Genomic DNA, 17,398 nt, shown 5'->3' with positions numbered 1-17,398 from the left:
ATCTATTCAATTTCATCTTACCTAGTCGCAGTTGAATAAAGGATGGAAAACTAAATTTAAAAAGTCCAATTAAAAGTAAATTGTAATTTATTATCGTAAATTGCACTTTTTACAAGACTAGACTTTTTACCATTTGCATCATTGCATTTTTTTATATTAGTAATTAATAACTATCAATTAAGATTATATTACCTGTGGTACAGTGAATAAAAACGTATTTCTCTGATTTAATTTAGCATTCTTATTACGATCCTTAACTCGTCTACTTGTACACCCATGAACAATACATTTATTTACCATTTTAAAATAAATATTACTTTTTATAAATTAAAAAAACATTAATACAATTGTTAATGATGCAGTATTGTCAACAATTGTCAATGAAAAATATGACGTTTAAACTTGACATTAGCGAATATAACGAAACCTAGCAGCGTATTTCCGAAAATGATTTTTCCTTGTTTTTCCAGTTGCGTTTACTAGTTATTTTCCTATGTCGATCGCCCTCCTGGTATCTGGGCTCCGTGGAAACGATCTTATATAGCGCAATTGTATAAAGTTTAATTGTACAAAGTTCGTTTACTAAGGAATATTGTAGGGTTTTCTAGCTAGCTGTTTTCGATTAACAAGAAGTTTAGGAAACCATTTTATCTAGATATACTTCCTTTATTTTAATGTTAAATTACTAGAAATGTTTAAGGATTCTTGTCGATAAATAAATAATTATCTTTATTTATAATTTTTTCAGAATCTTTATTTCTAATATTTTCAAAATAGTATAGTTCTTTTCCTATGAAAACTTTCACCGAAAATTTATAAACACGAATTTAGCAAAAGTAATATTTATAAAATAATTAAATAATATAGTTATATTATCTTTTATCTCTTAAACGAACTCTTTATCAAAGTCAGATAAACATCGCAAATAGAAAAAATTTAAACTTAAATATTTAAATGCATTGCAAAGTGAACGGTTTCATTGTTGAAATTTAAATGAATTTATATATATATATATATATATATATATATATATATATATATATATATATATATATAATATATATATATAAATTAAAAATTAATACAAAAGTTAATGTAAAGTAAAATGTCTATTAATGTATATACATTATATTAGGAAAGACCATATATGACGGAATTAAAAAATTATTTAAAACTATTTTATATTATAAATTTTGTATCAATAGTGGTTTTGACAATGAGCCACCGTTGACATTAATCACTGTTGCTCTCTGATGAGGTTTCCCTTTTACGTTTCTTTTTCTTTTTATGTTTAGACTTTTTCTTTCTTTTTTTATGTTTATGTCGTTTCTCTGCCTTTCGCTCTTCCTCATCTTCTTCCGTAGATGAACTATCAGATTCCGTATCGCTTGATTTAGTTCTCTTTTTTTCTTCGAACTTTTCTTATTTTTCTTTTCCTTGTGTCTCTTTTTCGCTTCTTTCAATTTCTTTTTTAATTCTTTTTCACGCAATTCTGTTAATGGTGTAACATAGTTTTCATCGCTGTTTGAACTGGTACTACTTACATCTAATACGATTTCTTTGTTTGGATCAACTTTAATAAAATTGCGACACTGATAAGTCAAATGTCCTGCGTAACCACATTTTTTGCAAGCAGGTCTTGCATGATCTTTGTTTTGTGGCACCAATCTTGATAGAAATTCTGGATCCATAAGATTGAAGGTAGTTGTAAATCTAATTAAAAAGATAAGCTTTGAAGAATAAATTAAAAAACGATATATTATAATAGTATAAAAAACTATCAAAAATAATAAGAGATATGTAGTACATAATACATTATAATTGATCAATAAAAAATATATATTTCCAAATTAATATAATACATTTAAAAATTACAAAAGTCTAATGTGATGCTTAGAGAAGCATTCTAAAAGTTAGGCTATGAGTGTAAACAATCGTAAGAGTATTTTCTTTAAAATAACAAATATTTACTCACAAGCAAATTTTTACCGGTTAATTAACTTCTCCTTATTTTTTACTTTCATTTAATATGACAAATATAATTCATTTCAACTACATAATTATTAAAAATACTTGCGGTTGTTCGTATAAATTGCATTATTTTTTTTGCTACTACAGCAGTGCCATCTATCATCCTATTAACGATTTAAAATGCATTTCTTCGTGATCTGTTTTATCCGAAACAGATTTCGACTTTATCATATATAAAAAGGAAACATACGTATAAAGTAATCGCAAGAAATAAAAACAAGTGCCTTTTTATTACAACATTATAAAATCTACATATATTTACACAAATTACAATAAAATATATTCATAAAACGAGGCGCTGCATTTGAAGGAATACGACGTTGTTCATCGCGTCAGCCATTTTTACGGAAAAATACATCAATGCAAAAAATACATTCAAGTAAAAAATAAATACATTTATGATCACGATAGTAGATAGATAAATAGATAGATTACTTCCGGTGTCACATAGAAATATTTATTAGGGACCCTATAGGGTCCCTAGTATTTATGAGATTCTATTTTTTTTACCAAATAAAATACTATCTATTTTTTCCCATGTGAATAATATGGTGTTTTAACATTTGTATTCTAGGCTACTATTGGATTACGTTTTTTTTTGTTTTTTTTTTTTCTTTAAATATCTTTTGAGTAGATCTCCATTACAAGATCAAAACTGACAATCGAATAGTATCGTTTGCGATCGCCATCTTGGCAATATTATAGACATTTATTTTAAAACATGACACCGATGATATATTCTGTTTGTTTTTTTTTCTCTCTTTTTTTGGTTGTTTTTTTTACTATTTTTTCTATTTCTTTTTTACTTTATAATTTTTGTAGTTTTTGTTTCTTAGACAATTAAAAAAAGCCGATATTACGACTTAAAAGCATGCGTTTTCAGATTACATATAATTGTAATGTTGAGAAGCAAGTGTGTCGACGTTTTTTTCATGGCGTCAATAACTTTCATAAAAAGTCCATTATTAATTTGGTTGAACATAAATTCGACGAAATGTTATATCGACGACAATGTATCAAACCACGTATAATCTGAACTGAAAATTTCATTGTTTCTTTTTTTATTTTCTTTTTCTTATAAGGAAAAGTAGTACGCATACGAGTTACAAGGACATATTCCATTTTTTTCTCCTTCTTCTTCCTTTTCTTTTTATTTTTTATTTTTAATTTACTCCATACACATAGCAAGATCATTTACGATCACTTAATAAATATACAGATAAAACGATTTACGCATTATTGTGTATTCGTGGTCCTCAAGTTTAGAATATAGCAGCTACACGAGTTTTACGCATACGACCAATTCGATCGATTTTACATCATAATAAGTTTATAATCGAACGAAACGTCGTTATAGCTTATTTTCATTTTTTATTTTTTTTTATTCTATTCTACGTTATATAACTTTTAATACTTTAAATACATATATCAATTTTTTCATTTCGAATATGGTTTAACAATTTGGATCATTTTTTTTTTTACACACAATATGTATGATTTAAAGATATAAATTTTCTAACTACGCAAATGTCTATGAATGAGTTCTTCGTATGATTAGACATAAGTTTTTTTCATTTATAATTAAGTTTGTTAGATTTCTAAAGGAGCGTCATTCTTATGGGTCTTGTATTTTTTGTTTGTTTCAGTTTCATTGATTTTTTTTCATTATTTGATTAATCTTACAGTTGTAGAGAGATTTTTTTCTTATTTTGTTTTTATTTATTTCTAAATGAACAATAAAGAATAGAGCGAAGTAGATATATTTCACTTTTCATTTGTTTTTTAGTTTTAGAATTACACATATATTTGTTCTAAGTTTATTGTATTGAGTATAAGTACGTGTAAGTATCCAATTTTTTGTATTGTTTTGTTTACTTACGAATTTAAAAATTCTTTTCGAGTTTATGTTTGACCATTGTCACAAACTTATTACAGAGATATTAATTACGGTTGTATAAATATATTTAGGCAATTCACAATCAAGAACTGATTTTTTTTTTTTTTAATTACAAACAAGATTAAATAAATCTTCGATGACAGAGGAAGCTTAGAATATATTTTTTTTTCTAACATAAGTTCAATGCGAGTTAATAATTAAGTATAATTGGACAAATATCGCATTCAACGATATTCTACGTGCTTTTGTTATTCACGATAATTTTGTTTATTGTTTCTTTTTCTTTTTTTTTTTATGTTTACACGTGCATCATATGATACACTCGTAGGCTTTATTTTTATACATTAACCGTGCAAGAATATTTGTAATAGTAATTTATTTTTATATAATATATATATATATAAACAGAAATATTTATTATCTTATACAAATATAAATTGTATTATTAAGATAATGTAATTTATTGTTTCTTTTCTTTTCTACATCGAGAAGGATCATAAATTTAAAATTAGTAAAAAAAAAACAAAATTAAAAAAAATAAAAAAGGATCGTAGAATTTATTATAAATTTTAAATTTTTTGTTTCCTTTTTTTTGGACGGATGTCGTGTCGGTTTTGAAGAAAAAAAAATCCGATCAAATTGTATCAATTTTAACCGACAACGTGGATGAGGAGATTATTATAAATAAAAATTATATTACTCGAAATAATTTAATTGAAATTCTTTGATATAGTCCGAGTATTTTGTAATATCGATTAGTACCTCTTACAGGTGTGTATGCGTGAGCCGTATACACACATTTTTTTGTATATAACTTAATTATAATTATTTTAACTTTACATTTATATCGTAACAGTCAGTTATACATACACGCACAAACACATACGCACACACAAACACACACTATGAACCGACAGTTTTTTTTTGCCAATAATTTTTTCGATTAATTGTAAATTTTTAAATTAGAGCATGATCGCTTATTATTATTTTTTATTTCTTTTTATTTTGTTTATTATTGTAGTGCGTAATATCTTTCTCCAGCCTTGTTGTACGTATTAAAATTTTATCCTTTGATGAAAATTACTCTGTACATGCTCTTACAATTGTAAGTAATGCTTGTTCGATACAGAAAATAAATTGGCGGTGATGTATTTGAATATATTTGAATTTAATGTATAATAAAAAAAAAAAAAGGAAAAGAGAAGACAAATGAGATACAGAAAAAAATCATCTTTAAGACTCGGGAAGGAGATATTACTCACTGTTGACCAAAAATAAATTAAATTCGAAATTTCTTGGTAATGAATTTTCGTAGTGTAATGTAACTGTAATTACGTGTAACATGGATACAATAATCTCGTGTAACGTGACCAGTTTTTATTTTTATCTTCAATTTTTGAAAATTCGTATTTTCGATAAATCCTTTCGAAACAATGAATATTGCTTTTTCTTCTTACAAAATATTAATTAATTATTTTTTTTTCTTTTTTCTTTCTATTACATACAATTACGCATAAATTTGTACGATTAAAAAGAAGAAAGTTTTCTATAGTTTATCTCGAAGAAAGAAGAGAAGAAAGGAAGAAAGGAAGGAAAGTTTGATAGTAATCAATTATTAATTGGTCACGTTTCATTGCTTATTTGGTCTTCTTCTTGTGTATTATATATTTACATATAGTTTAAGTGCAGTAAGAAGTAAAAAGTGATCGGTAAAATGTAATAATACGACAAACTTGTTTTCTGAACCTGGTCCCGTTTCTCAAGTCGTACGATCGGTTGATCGTTTAATTTTTTATGCGATTTTATTTACCAACTAATAAGTGAAATTGCATTGGTGAAACTACCATGAGTTATCATGTGTTGAATATGAAAGTTGTTTGTTACTTATATATATATAAGGTATCCCATATAACTATATTCAAGATTTTTCAAGTATTTACGATAACCTGACAAAAATATACTTTAAACAGAAGTTGAACTGTTTTTGATTGACTATAAATTGCAAAAAACAAAAATTTGAAAATACCTATATTGACCTTACAATATTATAGCCGTATTAATACGAATTCAACGAACTAGTACATCATGTATCATAGTATATCATGTATTAATGCGTGCTATAATATTGTAAGGCCAAAAATATAGGGTGCCATTTAAAAAAATAAAGATACCCTTAAAAAACATTAAAAAAAAAATTTTTTCAAACTTCTTTTTATTGCAATGTATAGTCAATCAAAAACACTTCAACTTTTGTTTAAAAGTATTTTTTTGCCAGGTTATCGCAAGTACTTAAGAAATCGCGAATAGAATTATATGGGACACGCTGTATATATATATGTAATGTATAACATGTATATTTATATACATGTATATACGAATGCATACATACATAACTACGTACATACGTATACATGTCGTATGTATTTGATCATATCTAACATTGTGATCACAGATTGATAGAAGGCATGTGTAAAGTATAATATTTAAAGATTATACAGTCATGAGAGAAAGATAGGAGTAAAACAGAACCTTGAGTATCCGAATTAATATAAAATCATAATTTTTGTTCTTATGAAAGAGAATTTTGACTACATTTCTCCATCATTTATTTAATATAATATGAAGTATTTCTTTATTTTTCCGGTTGATTCTGTTAATAATCATATTATGATAGTTTCAAAGATTTCAACCCTACTCGTGTTTCATTAAATCAGTTATGGTTTTTAAAATATTTTTGTTGTTGTTGCTTCATCTCTATAATTATTTTTAAAATTACACAATTCCTTTTCGATGGTATTACATGTAAATTATAAATGCGTTAGATATTAATTTCATACTTGATGTAATAGGAAAGATATAAGAGATATTGTATAAAACATGTATTATCTCTAGAATTATTTGTTTTCATAATATAGATGACAAAAACAGTAAAATTGTATACATTAGTGTTCGAATAATAGAGCTATGCGAATAGTAAAACGTTTCAAATACTATATCATCGGATACTAGAGGTTCCACCGTATTATTGTGTTTATATACGTGTAATTTATGGATATCTACTTTATATCAATTTTATTTGTTATATTAAATTGTCCAAAAGATTTCTTATCTTTTTTTTGTTTTCTTAACAAATTTTATATATGCATTTATAGTTTCAAATTTATATTATATTCGATTAATTGTAAAAAAAAAATAAAATACTATCCATCTTGCTATATTAACTTCCTTGTTATTTCATAGATCTCAGTGAAATGTAAAATAAAAAAATAAAAAAATTTTTATTCATGTATAAAATTAATAAAAAAAGAAAGCAAGAAACTTTACACGAAACAATTTAGAAAATAAAATTTGATTTTTCTTTCAATTTGCGAAAAGATAAATTAAGAGAGACAGAGAGAGAAAAAGATTGATTTGATTATGTTGATTTGTTTCTTTTTTTTTTCATTGAAAATATCTCATCGCATAATATAATAATAATAATAATAATAATAATAATAATAATAATAATAATAATAATAATAATAATAATAATAATAATAATAATAATAATAATATATTCGACCACGAAGTGCAGATAAGAAGCATTTATTTTATGGACGGAGCAAATGTTTTTTTTTCTCGTGCAATAAATATAAAATCGTGCTTGTGAAATTGACCGAAATTAGAGTTTAAAAAAATACGAAGATCAAAATCATTTATGGATCTCGTCCTTTTTTTTTTACATTTCTTTTCTTTTTTCTTCTTCTTCTTCTTCTTCTTCTTCTTCTTCTTCTTCTTCTTCTTCTTCTTCGGATTTAAAAATAGAGCAATAATGCAAATATAACAGTATCGAATTATCTGCACGCTACCTGTATGCATACCCGTATGTGTAATCATAGAATGAATTCTTAAAATGAAAAATTATCGTGTGCCGTAAATTTGCACGTGATGTGATTAAAAAAAAAAATATGTTATTAATATTAATAAAAAATAATTACTTTTAACTTTGTCATATACGATTGTATGATTTGCACGAATTTAGTCGAATTTATTTGAAATTTTTTTTTAACAAATATTCGTAATAAGTATTATTGTATTAAAAAAGTAATATTTTTCTTTTGATTATCGATTGGATAATATTAAATTGGTTAATATTCAATATCATCGTTTGCAACATTTTATATTTAAAGAAATATCGTATTTTGCATATTTGTCGTTGTGAAATAATTTCGAAAAATGATTCATAAATCTTAGCGTTACCTGTCTTAATCTTGTCCGAATTTTTAATTTTTATTTTTGTTATACTATTAAATCTTATAATTCATAAGTACACGGATATGTAATCATCTTTTCGAATATAAGTTAAAAAAAAAAGATTTCTATTTTATATATTGAACACAATAATAGTAGCGATATGTAAAATTGTAAAACGACAAGATTTCGTGAAGTTTTGTAAATCCGATGAAACTTGTTAAGAAAGTTTTTCATACAAATTATACATCATAAAAATAATCGTCACGTAATTTGAACGATTTACTTTCTTTTTTATTTCTTTTTTTCTTTTATTTATTTTTATTGCAACCCTGACAGTGTGTAGTGCATTTTGCGAGACCACGTTTTTTTTAGCGATCTTCGATGATATATATATATAAATGCCGACAACAAAAAAATTACCCTCGACTAATAGGCGTGCACGAAATAATATTAAAAGAAATACTTTATGCGTCCGTTATATTCAAAATAACTCGTTTACGAAAGTATTCAAACACGGATAATAATGTTTAAAATATCTTCCAGGTAAAATACGGATTTTCGTCGTTTATTAATATCACGATTATTTCGACTTGAATTGAAAATGAAATTTAAAAATGATTAAAAAGTATTCAAAAGTAATATCGCTACATTCTTGATCCACGTCGTACCGATTCATTTGCCACTGCTTTACGATAAAACGAGAATTAATTTTAATCTCGATCGAATAATATTTAAAATGTGTATTATATTATGTTTGAAATAGAAAAATCTTATTATAGGAGAAAAAATAACCAAAAAAAAAAAACAAAACAAAAAAACAAATTAAATATTATAAATATAACATTTCGAGGTAAAAGCTTACATTGATTACAAACGATTTTCTATTAAAAAAGAAAAAAGAAAAAAGAAAAAAGAAAAACCAGAAAAATTGAATAACGTTGAAAAAAGTTATTGTAAAAAAAAAGAACAAATAAATAATCATATTATAATTTTTTTAAAGTCACAAAAGAGTATATTATAAACCGTTTTCGTTTATAATTAAAAATAGGAACGTCTCAAGATAGATTTAATCCAAGAGATCGAACGTTTGAAAGAAGAAAGTTACGTATCAGTCCCTTTAAAAGCTTACGAATGCCCTTTTACGAGTGTTTTTTCCCTTCCTTCCTACCTCCCTCTTTCTCCTTCCCCCCTTGTTTCCCTTCGATACCACGAGACCTGCGCCGCCGCCACAATTTCAAGCGTAACGATCGGATCGATGAGACTAACTCTACTACTCGACTTCATTCTTCAAACTTCGAAGATCCGAATAGGCGGTTTTTACGGTATACAACCTTAAGGTACATTGTCCTAAATTACTTTCGTTTAAAACGTGGGAGTGTGTGTAAGAGAGAGAGAGAGAGAGAGAGAGAGAGAGAGAGAGAGAGAGCGTATTTAAACGATGGACGTTTCATTCCCATTCCCACCCCTCCATCCCACTCGACTTAACTCGTCACGAACAAAACACACACCCTTCCTAAGTCAAACTTTTAAAACTCTTTCTCTTAAAAATACTATCTAAATGCGACTAGGAGGTTTTGTCGAAAAAAAATAACAAAAAAAGAAAACACCAAGTGGGGTAAAGACAAAAATAAAAGAAAAAATAAAAGAAAAAGAGAACGTAAATGTGTAGTTATACGTGAATGACATTGTCTTCATTCGTTCTTTGTTCTTTCTCATCTTACTACAAATTTTTAAGTTAAATTAATAAAAAATTAAGTTAGATCGAATATTAAACATTGAACGTATTTATTTTTTATGCCTTATTTTAAATTGTCAAATTATTTATATATATAGATATATATATATATATATATATTAATCATAAAATTAATGTATTATTTTTTAACTTTTGTAATTAAATGTCACAACTGTTGGACGCGCATAGTTCTTATTTTTATTTTTCTTATTAATATTTTTTCTTTTTCTCTCTCTGTAATTATTTACTCTGTAATAATCGAAAATAAAAAAGTTTTTTTTAAATTTTATTATCGAGTGCGAATGAACAAAATTTTTCTTCAAGGATCTTAACAATTAGATCGATCAATTGATTAGGATAATTAAAAATATTTTAAGAAAAAAACAAAAAAAAGAATATTTGAAATTTTTAGATGCCAATGGGGCAGCGTGGAGGAGGAGGGGTTGAAGGACGGCCTTGTCGTGAATCAAACTAATAACTCTTCGAATCTCTTTTTATCATTGAACGATCAAAGAAATCGGACGGAGCCACGCGCGTTCGAATGGAATTATTATCAATGAGGGAGGGTTTTATAATCGATATTTATATTTAGATTAGTTTTTCTTTTTTGATAATCATCGTTTTTTTTCCATTTTTTTTTCCTTCGAACGCGAATATATTGAGTACAATTAATTATTAAGGACAATTGTTTATATATATATATATATATATATATATATATATATATATATATATATATATATATATATATATATTATTTATAAAAAAATTGATAACCATCGATCGAAGGTGTGGTAATAAAATTAAAAAAAAAAAAAGAAAAAAATTGAATTCTTCAAATTAAAAGTAACTCTTATTACATCTTTGAAGGTATTTAACATTTTCCTGGTTAAATAATAATAATAATAAAAAAATAATAATAATACGTAACTCGAAAAGCTTTTAGTATTTTTTTTGTTTTTTTTTTTAACCGTAAGGAAGCAAAGAAAAAAATTATAGACAGACAAGAGGGCCCTGCAGAGTAGTTTGTTTGAAATAAGCATCTGTTTTAGTTAGTCAAATCCGTCTTAAAATTGTCTATGCGTCTCTTCTCTTTCTATTCCATCTTTTTTTTTCTTCTCTTCTTTTTTTGTTTTTTTTTTCTTGTACACGTTAGTAATCGTTAACAAATCCGTTTGTAACTTATTAGATTATGATGATATGAACCCGTCAATTTTTTAATTTTGTGTATGTACTATCTTTGCTTCTATATAGAAAAATTAATAAAAAATAGTAAAAGATAAAAAAAGATAAACTTCGTGCGGAAAGTAGAAATTATGAACGTTTCACCGAGTGTTTGGGCATTTCCGAACTTAAAGTCAGAACAGCTAATATCATCGTGTGTGTTAGCGCAAGCGCACTCAAGTGCAATAAAACCTTCGTATATATATACATATTCATATATTCATAAATTCGAGTGAAAATAGAGGAGAACAAGATGTTTGAAAGTTCGTCTTCTAAGTTTAAGTTTTATAGACAAATTTATTTTCCCCACAGTCGATACCAGACGTGAGAAAGAAAGAGAAAGAGAGAGAGAGAAAGAGAGAGAGAGAAGAGAGAGAGAGAGAGAGAGAGAGAGAGAGAGAGAGAGAGGATAAGAAAAACAAATGCTTGATTTAGATTACTGCATAAGAAGAGTGGTGTGTGTATTATACACCACTACCATCACACCACCGATCAAAAGTTTGGATCTGCGTCAACTAAAATTGATAATTTCTTATCGTAACAGATGTGTTACTATAAGAATATCTATCGCAATATATCACCTACTATTTCAAAATTCGTAAATAGAATAAAATACTAATACTTGTAAGTGTAAAAAATAAAAAAAAACCTAGTGTTCAGTAACGTAAAGACAATTTTTGTATAATTTTCAACAAAAGATTACTATTATACTTAATATGATACGAGTAAATGTGATGAATTATTATTTTTCTATGACGCACAGTAGTTAGGGTCATTTTTTAAGTAAAAAGAAAAAAGAAAGGAATGAAAAAAAATGAGAAAAAAAGGAATGTAATTTTAAAATATGACAATAAAATATAAACAAAAATATAAAATATTGACAATAAAATATATACAACAATATAAAATATTGACAATAAAATATATACAACAATAAAAAATATTGACACAATTGTTCAAAAATTGTTGTTGTACGTAATTTTAGTAATGTCAATGTAGAAAAACGTAGACTAAACATTTTCAATCGGTAATTTACGTTTATATGGAAGGGGCTTTTTATGGGGGGAAGTAGAAGAAGAAGAAGAAGAAGAAGAAGAAGAAGAAGGTTGTGCACGTAAAATATTAAGAGGAGGAAGAGCAAAATGAGGAAGAGGGAAATAAAGCTAACGTTTAACAAGAAGCCGTTTTAAAGTTCATAAACTTCACGTCCGTTGGGTCTGTTGACCGTAGGTCTACAGGAAGCTGGACTCGCATAAGAATGGATGATGTGAACCCTTAAACGCACGTCGCTAGGATTTCTCCCAGTTTCGGCACGAGTTCTTCTTGAAAAGTTCACGGTAGTTTTGCAACAACAATAATGAAATAATTTAACGTATGCACTACGAAAATGTCGATTTGCAACACAATATAATAGATTATTGAAACATGGTTTCGAAAATGCTAACCAAGCTAGACCGTATAAAACGTGTGCACTCATTGGTCGAAATGAATTCATGCATACAGCCGTACCAAATGGTAACCAAAATATTATAAACATTAGACAACTGTAGATATTCGCTTTAGTTAATTCGTAATCCCATGAATATGTAATGTGTGGTTTATAGGATCCCCTTGTTGTTCGTCTAACGCACAATATTAATATTGCATAAAGAAAAATAGTTGTTACTGCTGGTAAACCTATTAATATCGTTACACCAATTACTTGTTTCATCGTAATACCGCCAAATTTTCTTAAACAAAAATCTGGTCCGTCTTCTATGTATGATTGAAGGCTCACTGCTATAACAGCGATTACCCAAATGCCGATCAATGTGCCTGTCACTCGGCTCGTTGTTAAAATGTTGTACCTGCGGGGAATCCATTAGTATAAATATTCACAATTTATTTATTTCAAATTGATTGATTATTTATATATATGTATATACTAGGATGCTTCGGCCACAAGTAGCTGTGGTTTTGTTATAAAATGTTGATTTAATATAATTCAAAACTATTTAGTAAATTATATAACAACACAAAAAAATATCATAATTACAATGAAATACATAAAATAATAATACACGAAAAAATATAAAAACCAAGATTAGTTATGTCATATGTAAATCCATATATGTAATACTCCTATATGGACAGTTTCCATAAGTGGAAGCTGTTCCGATAAAGTGAGACAGATAATGTCACCTTCTCTATCCTCCGAGCTTCCAACTCAGTTCTGCGCACCCTTTGTGCGCATATGGGAAATAATAATAATTATTAATAATAATTAGTTGTTGAAAATAAAATATTGATAAATTAAAATCACAAATTTTTAAAAATTTAGGATTATTTTTCTGAATTATAATAATGAATAATACTGTAAACACAGTTTTAACCACAAAATTATTCTCCAGTTTATGTCCCCACTACTGATATTTTAGAGAAATTTCAAGCATGCGCAGATTGGACAAAGTGTTTTGGAAGAGAGAGAAATAAATATTGTCGGCACCGTAATGTTGGGATATTCTTTTCCGTATCAACTGCCCATATAGGAGTATTATATATATGTGTAAATCTAAAAAAAAACATGACGTGAATACATTGAAATAATTGAATTGTAATTCAGCGCTATCTATTGAAAACTTACAATACCTAAAGATCTAGATAACCTTTAATTAATAAATCCTCAAATTAGTAATAAAAAATAAAAATAATTGCGATAAAAATTATCCTATATACTAAGTTGAAAAAAATTACACAAAATAAAACAAATTTCATTAGGATCAGTTCAGTAGTTTCGAAGTTCATTGGAAACCAACAATGTGACACTGAATTTTTATGTATAAAGATATGTATGTAGATAAGAAATAATAACATAAAATTATATGTATATATAATTTTATATATAATAAATAATAATAATAATAATAATAATAATAATAATAATAATATATATATAAAGATAATGTATAAAAGATAGTAAGATAAAACTATAAATTATATTAAGTAACTTCATATATTAAATTTAGGTATATAAATTTTATAACGATATACTTGATTATAATTCTATATAATTGAATAAATAGTAAATAAATTTTGTAATCTTAATTTTCGATAATACATTAAATAAAATTGATGTGTTATATTATGTCGCGTATAAAGTACGTAGTACTATATATCTATATATAATAATAAGCGGGGGAACAATGAAGGCATAATTTGAAAAATCTACCGTCTATGTCAGTGGTTTCCCAATGAGTGAAAATTACAGGAATATTACGACCTCCTACGTTGACTTTCATTTTACTAGGGTTGATGCTTATAATGGAATGCTTTCTTTATTTCTTTTTTTTTTGTAGCTATACGCTTATTTTACCTATCTCTATGGTAACGCGATCCCTTTTGTTTTCGAATATAGTATTTCAAACCTTTATTGAATATGAGTCCCCTTGTGACTTTGAAATCACGAAGAAACAAAAATATCCTTTTTCCAATTTATATTTAACTTTTGCGTATTCCTCATTTGACATATATTAATCTTGTTTTATAATTTTTCTTTGATTAAAAAAAAAATAATTTTACCAAATTTACTAGCAAATTTGAAGGATTAATCGAAAAATAAAAAAGAAAGTGGTTATGGTATACCATGTAAAAAAGCTAATTTAACACAAACACACACACATTTATATATATGCATTTGGAATTTGTTAGATGATTTTTATCAATGCTTACCTTTCAGGTAAACAAAGACGAGCATAATTCTCGGCAGCTATCGTGGTCAAAGTTAGCACGGTGACCAGAAAACAAATCGATTGGGCAGTCATTTCAACGCGGCAAATTGTTAAAGATTCTTCGTGTCCTGCCAAGATCACTATTACGGATGCCGGTAATACAAAACCAGTGACCAATAAGTCCGCTAAAGCAACGTTCACTAAAAACGCGTTTCCTGAAAATATGCAATTACAATAAAAATTCGTTTTGCTTTCCTCATAGTTTCAATATTAAAATTAAAAAATTAATTAAATCATTGAATATAGAAATAATTATTTTTGTATAAAAAAAAAACGAATGAAAATTTTCTTCGAAATCATTACCAGAGAAATGAAAGGGGATTGGGTGGAGGAATTCTTTTCAATATTTTACATGTTTTACAAAATGTCAAACAATTTTAGAACAATAATTTAATAATTCATGCAACTATTATAATTAATTACGATTAAATTTGTTACAGTCATGATCATTGACGACGATACATTATTTGGTACGATACAAAAATATAAAAAAACAATTAAATTAAATTAACTATATAACGATATTCTTACTAACAAACTGGAACTATCATATTTTTGTCATAATTGTTGTTGTTTTAATTTTAGAGTATGGAACCTGTTGTACAAGATCATATTATTTTAGAACGAGACCCTATTTCATTCTGAAGTTGCAGTTATTTAAAAGAAAAACAAATTTGAAAATGTGTCTCCCCCCAAAAATGGGTCATTGGCGAATAAATTTAGTTTAATTTATTTTTTCTTCGATTGAATATGATATCGATTTGTTTTTGCTTTATATGATAAAGTAATAATTATACGCGCGTTAATAGAATAATTATGCCGATGATGATGACGATGATAATGATAATATAATTCCGACGGTTTATTACCGACTTTGAAGTAGAAACGAATTTCATTCCTTTTAACGAGATCATTCATGTGGAAGATACAGTGAAGTGTAAAGCTATCGCATTTCCTTTATTCAACACAGATAGAATAATTTGTGTAGTTGTGATGGTTACGTACGTACGTAGTTTCCTAGACTATTTGTAGGTTTAATAAGTTTGATAATTGAGTAGAGCTGTTTGATAAAGAACGCCGATTAGTATAAGGTATAAACGAAAGGAATTAACGATATTATATATAATGGGAAATTTATTCTCGTTTACTTTAAAAGAACCAAAATTTAACGTGTTAATTTCTTTTTCTCTTATAAACAAATTTTTCCATCTTGTTTAGAATCCCTCGGTACTTTACTACCCCAAGGGCAATAAATTCTACTTCGAACGATCTGTTAAAAGAAAACTGAATAAAAATTATTCGACGTTCTTTGTTTTAATTCTTCGTCAGGATAAATAAATGATACATAGGAAGTATTTATTAGAACGTTATTCACATTGTGTTAACGGAATTATTATAATATTAATCTTCCTTTAATATGATTTAACACATGACGTGATTATGAATTATTTGAATTTGTACAATGGGTGTGTTGAGCTTGAAATTATATAATTATTCGAATGTTTTTTTTTAAATAGATGTTTTATTTTTTTGTTTTTTCATCGATTAAAAATAAATATAATAATATGGTATCGAATGAAACATCGTATGGTTAATAAACTATGAAAAATGGGGTTGTTCCCTGTTCGATTGTTAAGGGTATTAGAAAAAAAAATACAAACACATATACGCGATTTCAATAACGCTTTACTTTAATCGAATCCTCGAGACAAATTCAAGATGTTAACCTGGTTTCAAAGAAAACAAGGTCTATTTATGAACTCCCATTAAAATGTTCGTTTCAAAACTTCTCTTCAATTACTTTTTTTTCTTTTCTTTCGGTTATCGATATTTTTCGAGAAAAAGGGGTAATCATTTCCTTTGATATTTCGTAAATACGTCGTCGTATGTTAAATTGACGGAATAAAGCTTTTAAAAAAAAAAGGGTAGTGATCAAGTTTCATAATTGCGAATGAAAAAAATATTGATAGATTTCAAGATATTTACTTGTTTTTCGATCGATTTATTTATTATTACTCGTTCAATTTTAAAAACAAATAAATATTAATTACAAATAATATGCAAATGAATGGTAAATAATTTAAGAATGTCAAGACTTATTTTTTTTGGTCAGACTTATTGTCATTATTATTATTATAATATTATTTTTTAAAAGTAGAGGAAGTTTACCTCGTTTTTTTAATTGTTCTTCGACAACAATTGCCGATATCATGAAAACGTTTCCGACACTTCCACCAACCGCAAGAGAAGCCAATAAAAGAAGTCTAGCAACTCTGGACCAAGCTGGTGATAGGGTGACTGGTGAGACACCAAGATCTTCATCCATTATACCACTGCCAGTTTTATCCATTCTTACAGGATTCTCGAGTCCTACCAACTCGGCAAGAGTACTTGCAACACCATGAGCTACTGTTGTCACGTTCATTCTGAAACTAATAGAAATTTAGTAACATATTAGTCTTCACTTATTAATAAAAGAAAAAAAGAGCTTATCAAAAAAAACCAAATGTT

The 17,398-nt window shown here is 26.6% G+C and overlaps 2 protein-coding genes and 1 long non-coding RNA gene across 11 annotated transcripts in view; 1 reads left to right on the top strand and 2 right to left on the bottom strand.

The window, feature by feature from the left end:
* Nucleotides 1-1,090: 1,090 nt before the first annotated feature.
* LOC107066546 (uncharacterized) lies at nt 1,091-4,029 on the bottom strand. The gene is given in 3 exon segments (XM_015321261.2): nt 1,091-1,397; nt 1,400-1,713; nt 1,976-4,029. Coding segments are annotated over 2 exon segments (456 nt in total). The 5' UTR covers nt 1,692-1,713; nt 1,976-4,029; the 3' UTR covers nt 1,091-1,233.
* A 4-nt stretch (nt 4,030-4,033) lies between these two features.
* LOC149030851 (uncharacterized) lies at nt 4,034-17,046 on the top strand. Of its 2 annotated transcripts, XR_016178386.1 has the most exons (4): nt 4,034-9,498; nt 14,836-14,982; nt 15,328-15,357; nt 15,473-17,046. It is a non-coding gene; the product is annotated as an uncharacterized LOC149030851 (long non-coding RNA). The 2 variants fall into 2 exon arrangements; XR_016178385.1 differs by lacking the exons at nt 14,836-14,982; nt 15,328-15,357; nt 15,473-17,046 and adding an exon at nt 10,309-10,616.
* Nucleotides 12,114-17,398, bottom strand: part of LOC107066548 (substance-K receptor) — a 27,218-nt gene continuing 21,933 nt past the window's right edge. For 6 of the 8 annotated variants that reach the window (XM_015321266.2, XM_015321264.2, XM_089177843.1 and 3 more), the window contains 3 exons: nt 17,057-17,319; nt 14,829-15,042; nt 12,114-12,967 (listed from right to left, as the gene is read on the bottom strand). In XM_015321266.2, coding sequence (XP_015176752.1) covers nt 12,307-12,967; nt 14,829-15,042; nt 17,057-17,312 — 1,131 coding nt within the window. In that variant the 5' untranslated portion in view covers nt 17,313-17,319 and the 3' untranslated portion in view covers nt 12,114-12,306. The remainder of the gene's footprint in view (nt 12,968-14,828; nt 15,043-17,056; nt 17,320-17,398) is intronic. The other 2 variants (XM_089177845.1, XM_089177848.1) reach the window with 1 other exon arrangement.

The sequence above is a fragment of the Polistes dominula genome, unplaced genomic scaffold, assembly GCF_049000335.1.
Source record: "Polistes dominula isolate Pdom_NZ unplaced genomic scaffold, Pdom_raw_medaka contig_24, whole genome shotgun sequence".
Classification (NCBI taxonomy): domain Eukaryota; kingdom Metazoa; phylum Arthropoda; class Insecta; order Hymenoptera; family Vespidae; genus Polistes; species Polistes dominula.
Note: the sequence above shows the minus strand (reverse complement) of the source record. Positions and strands in the feature narration are given on the sequence as shown.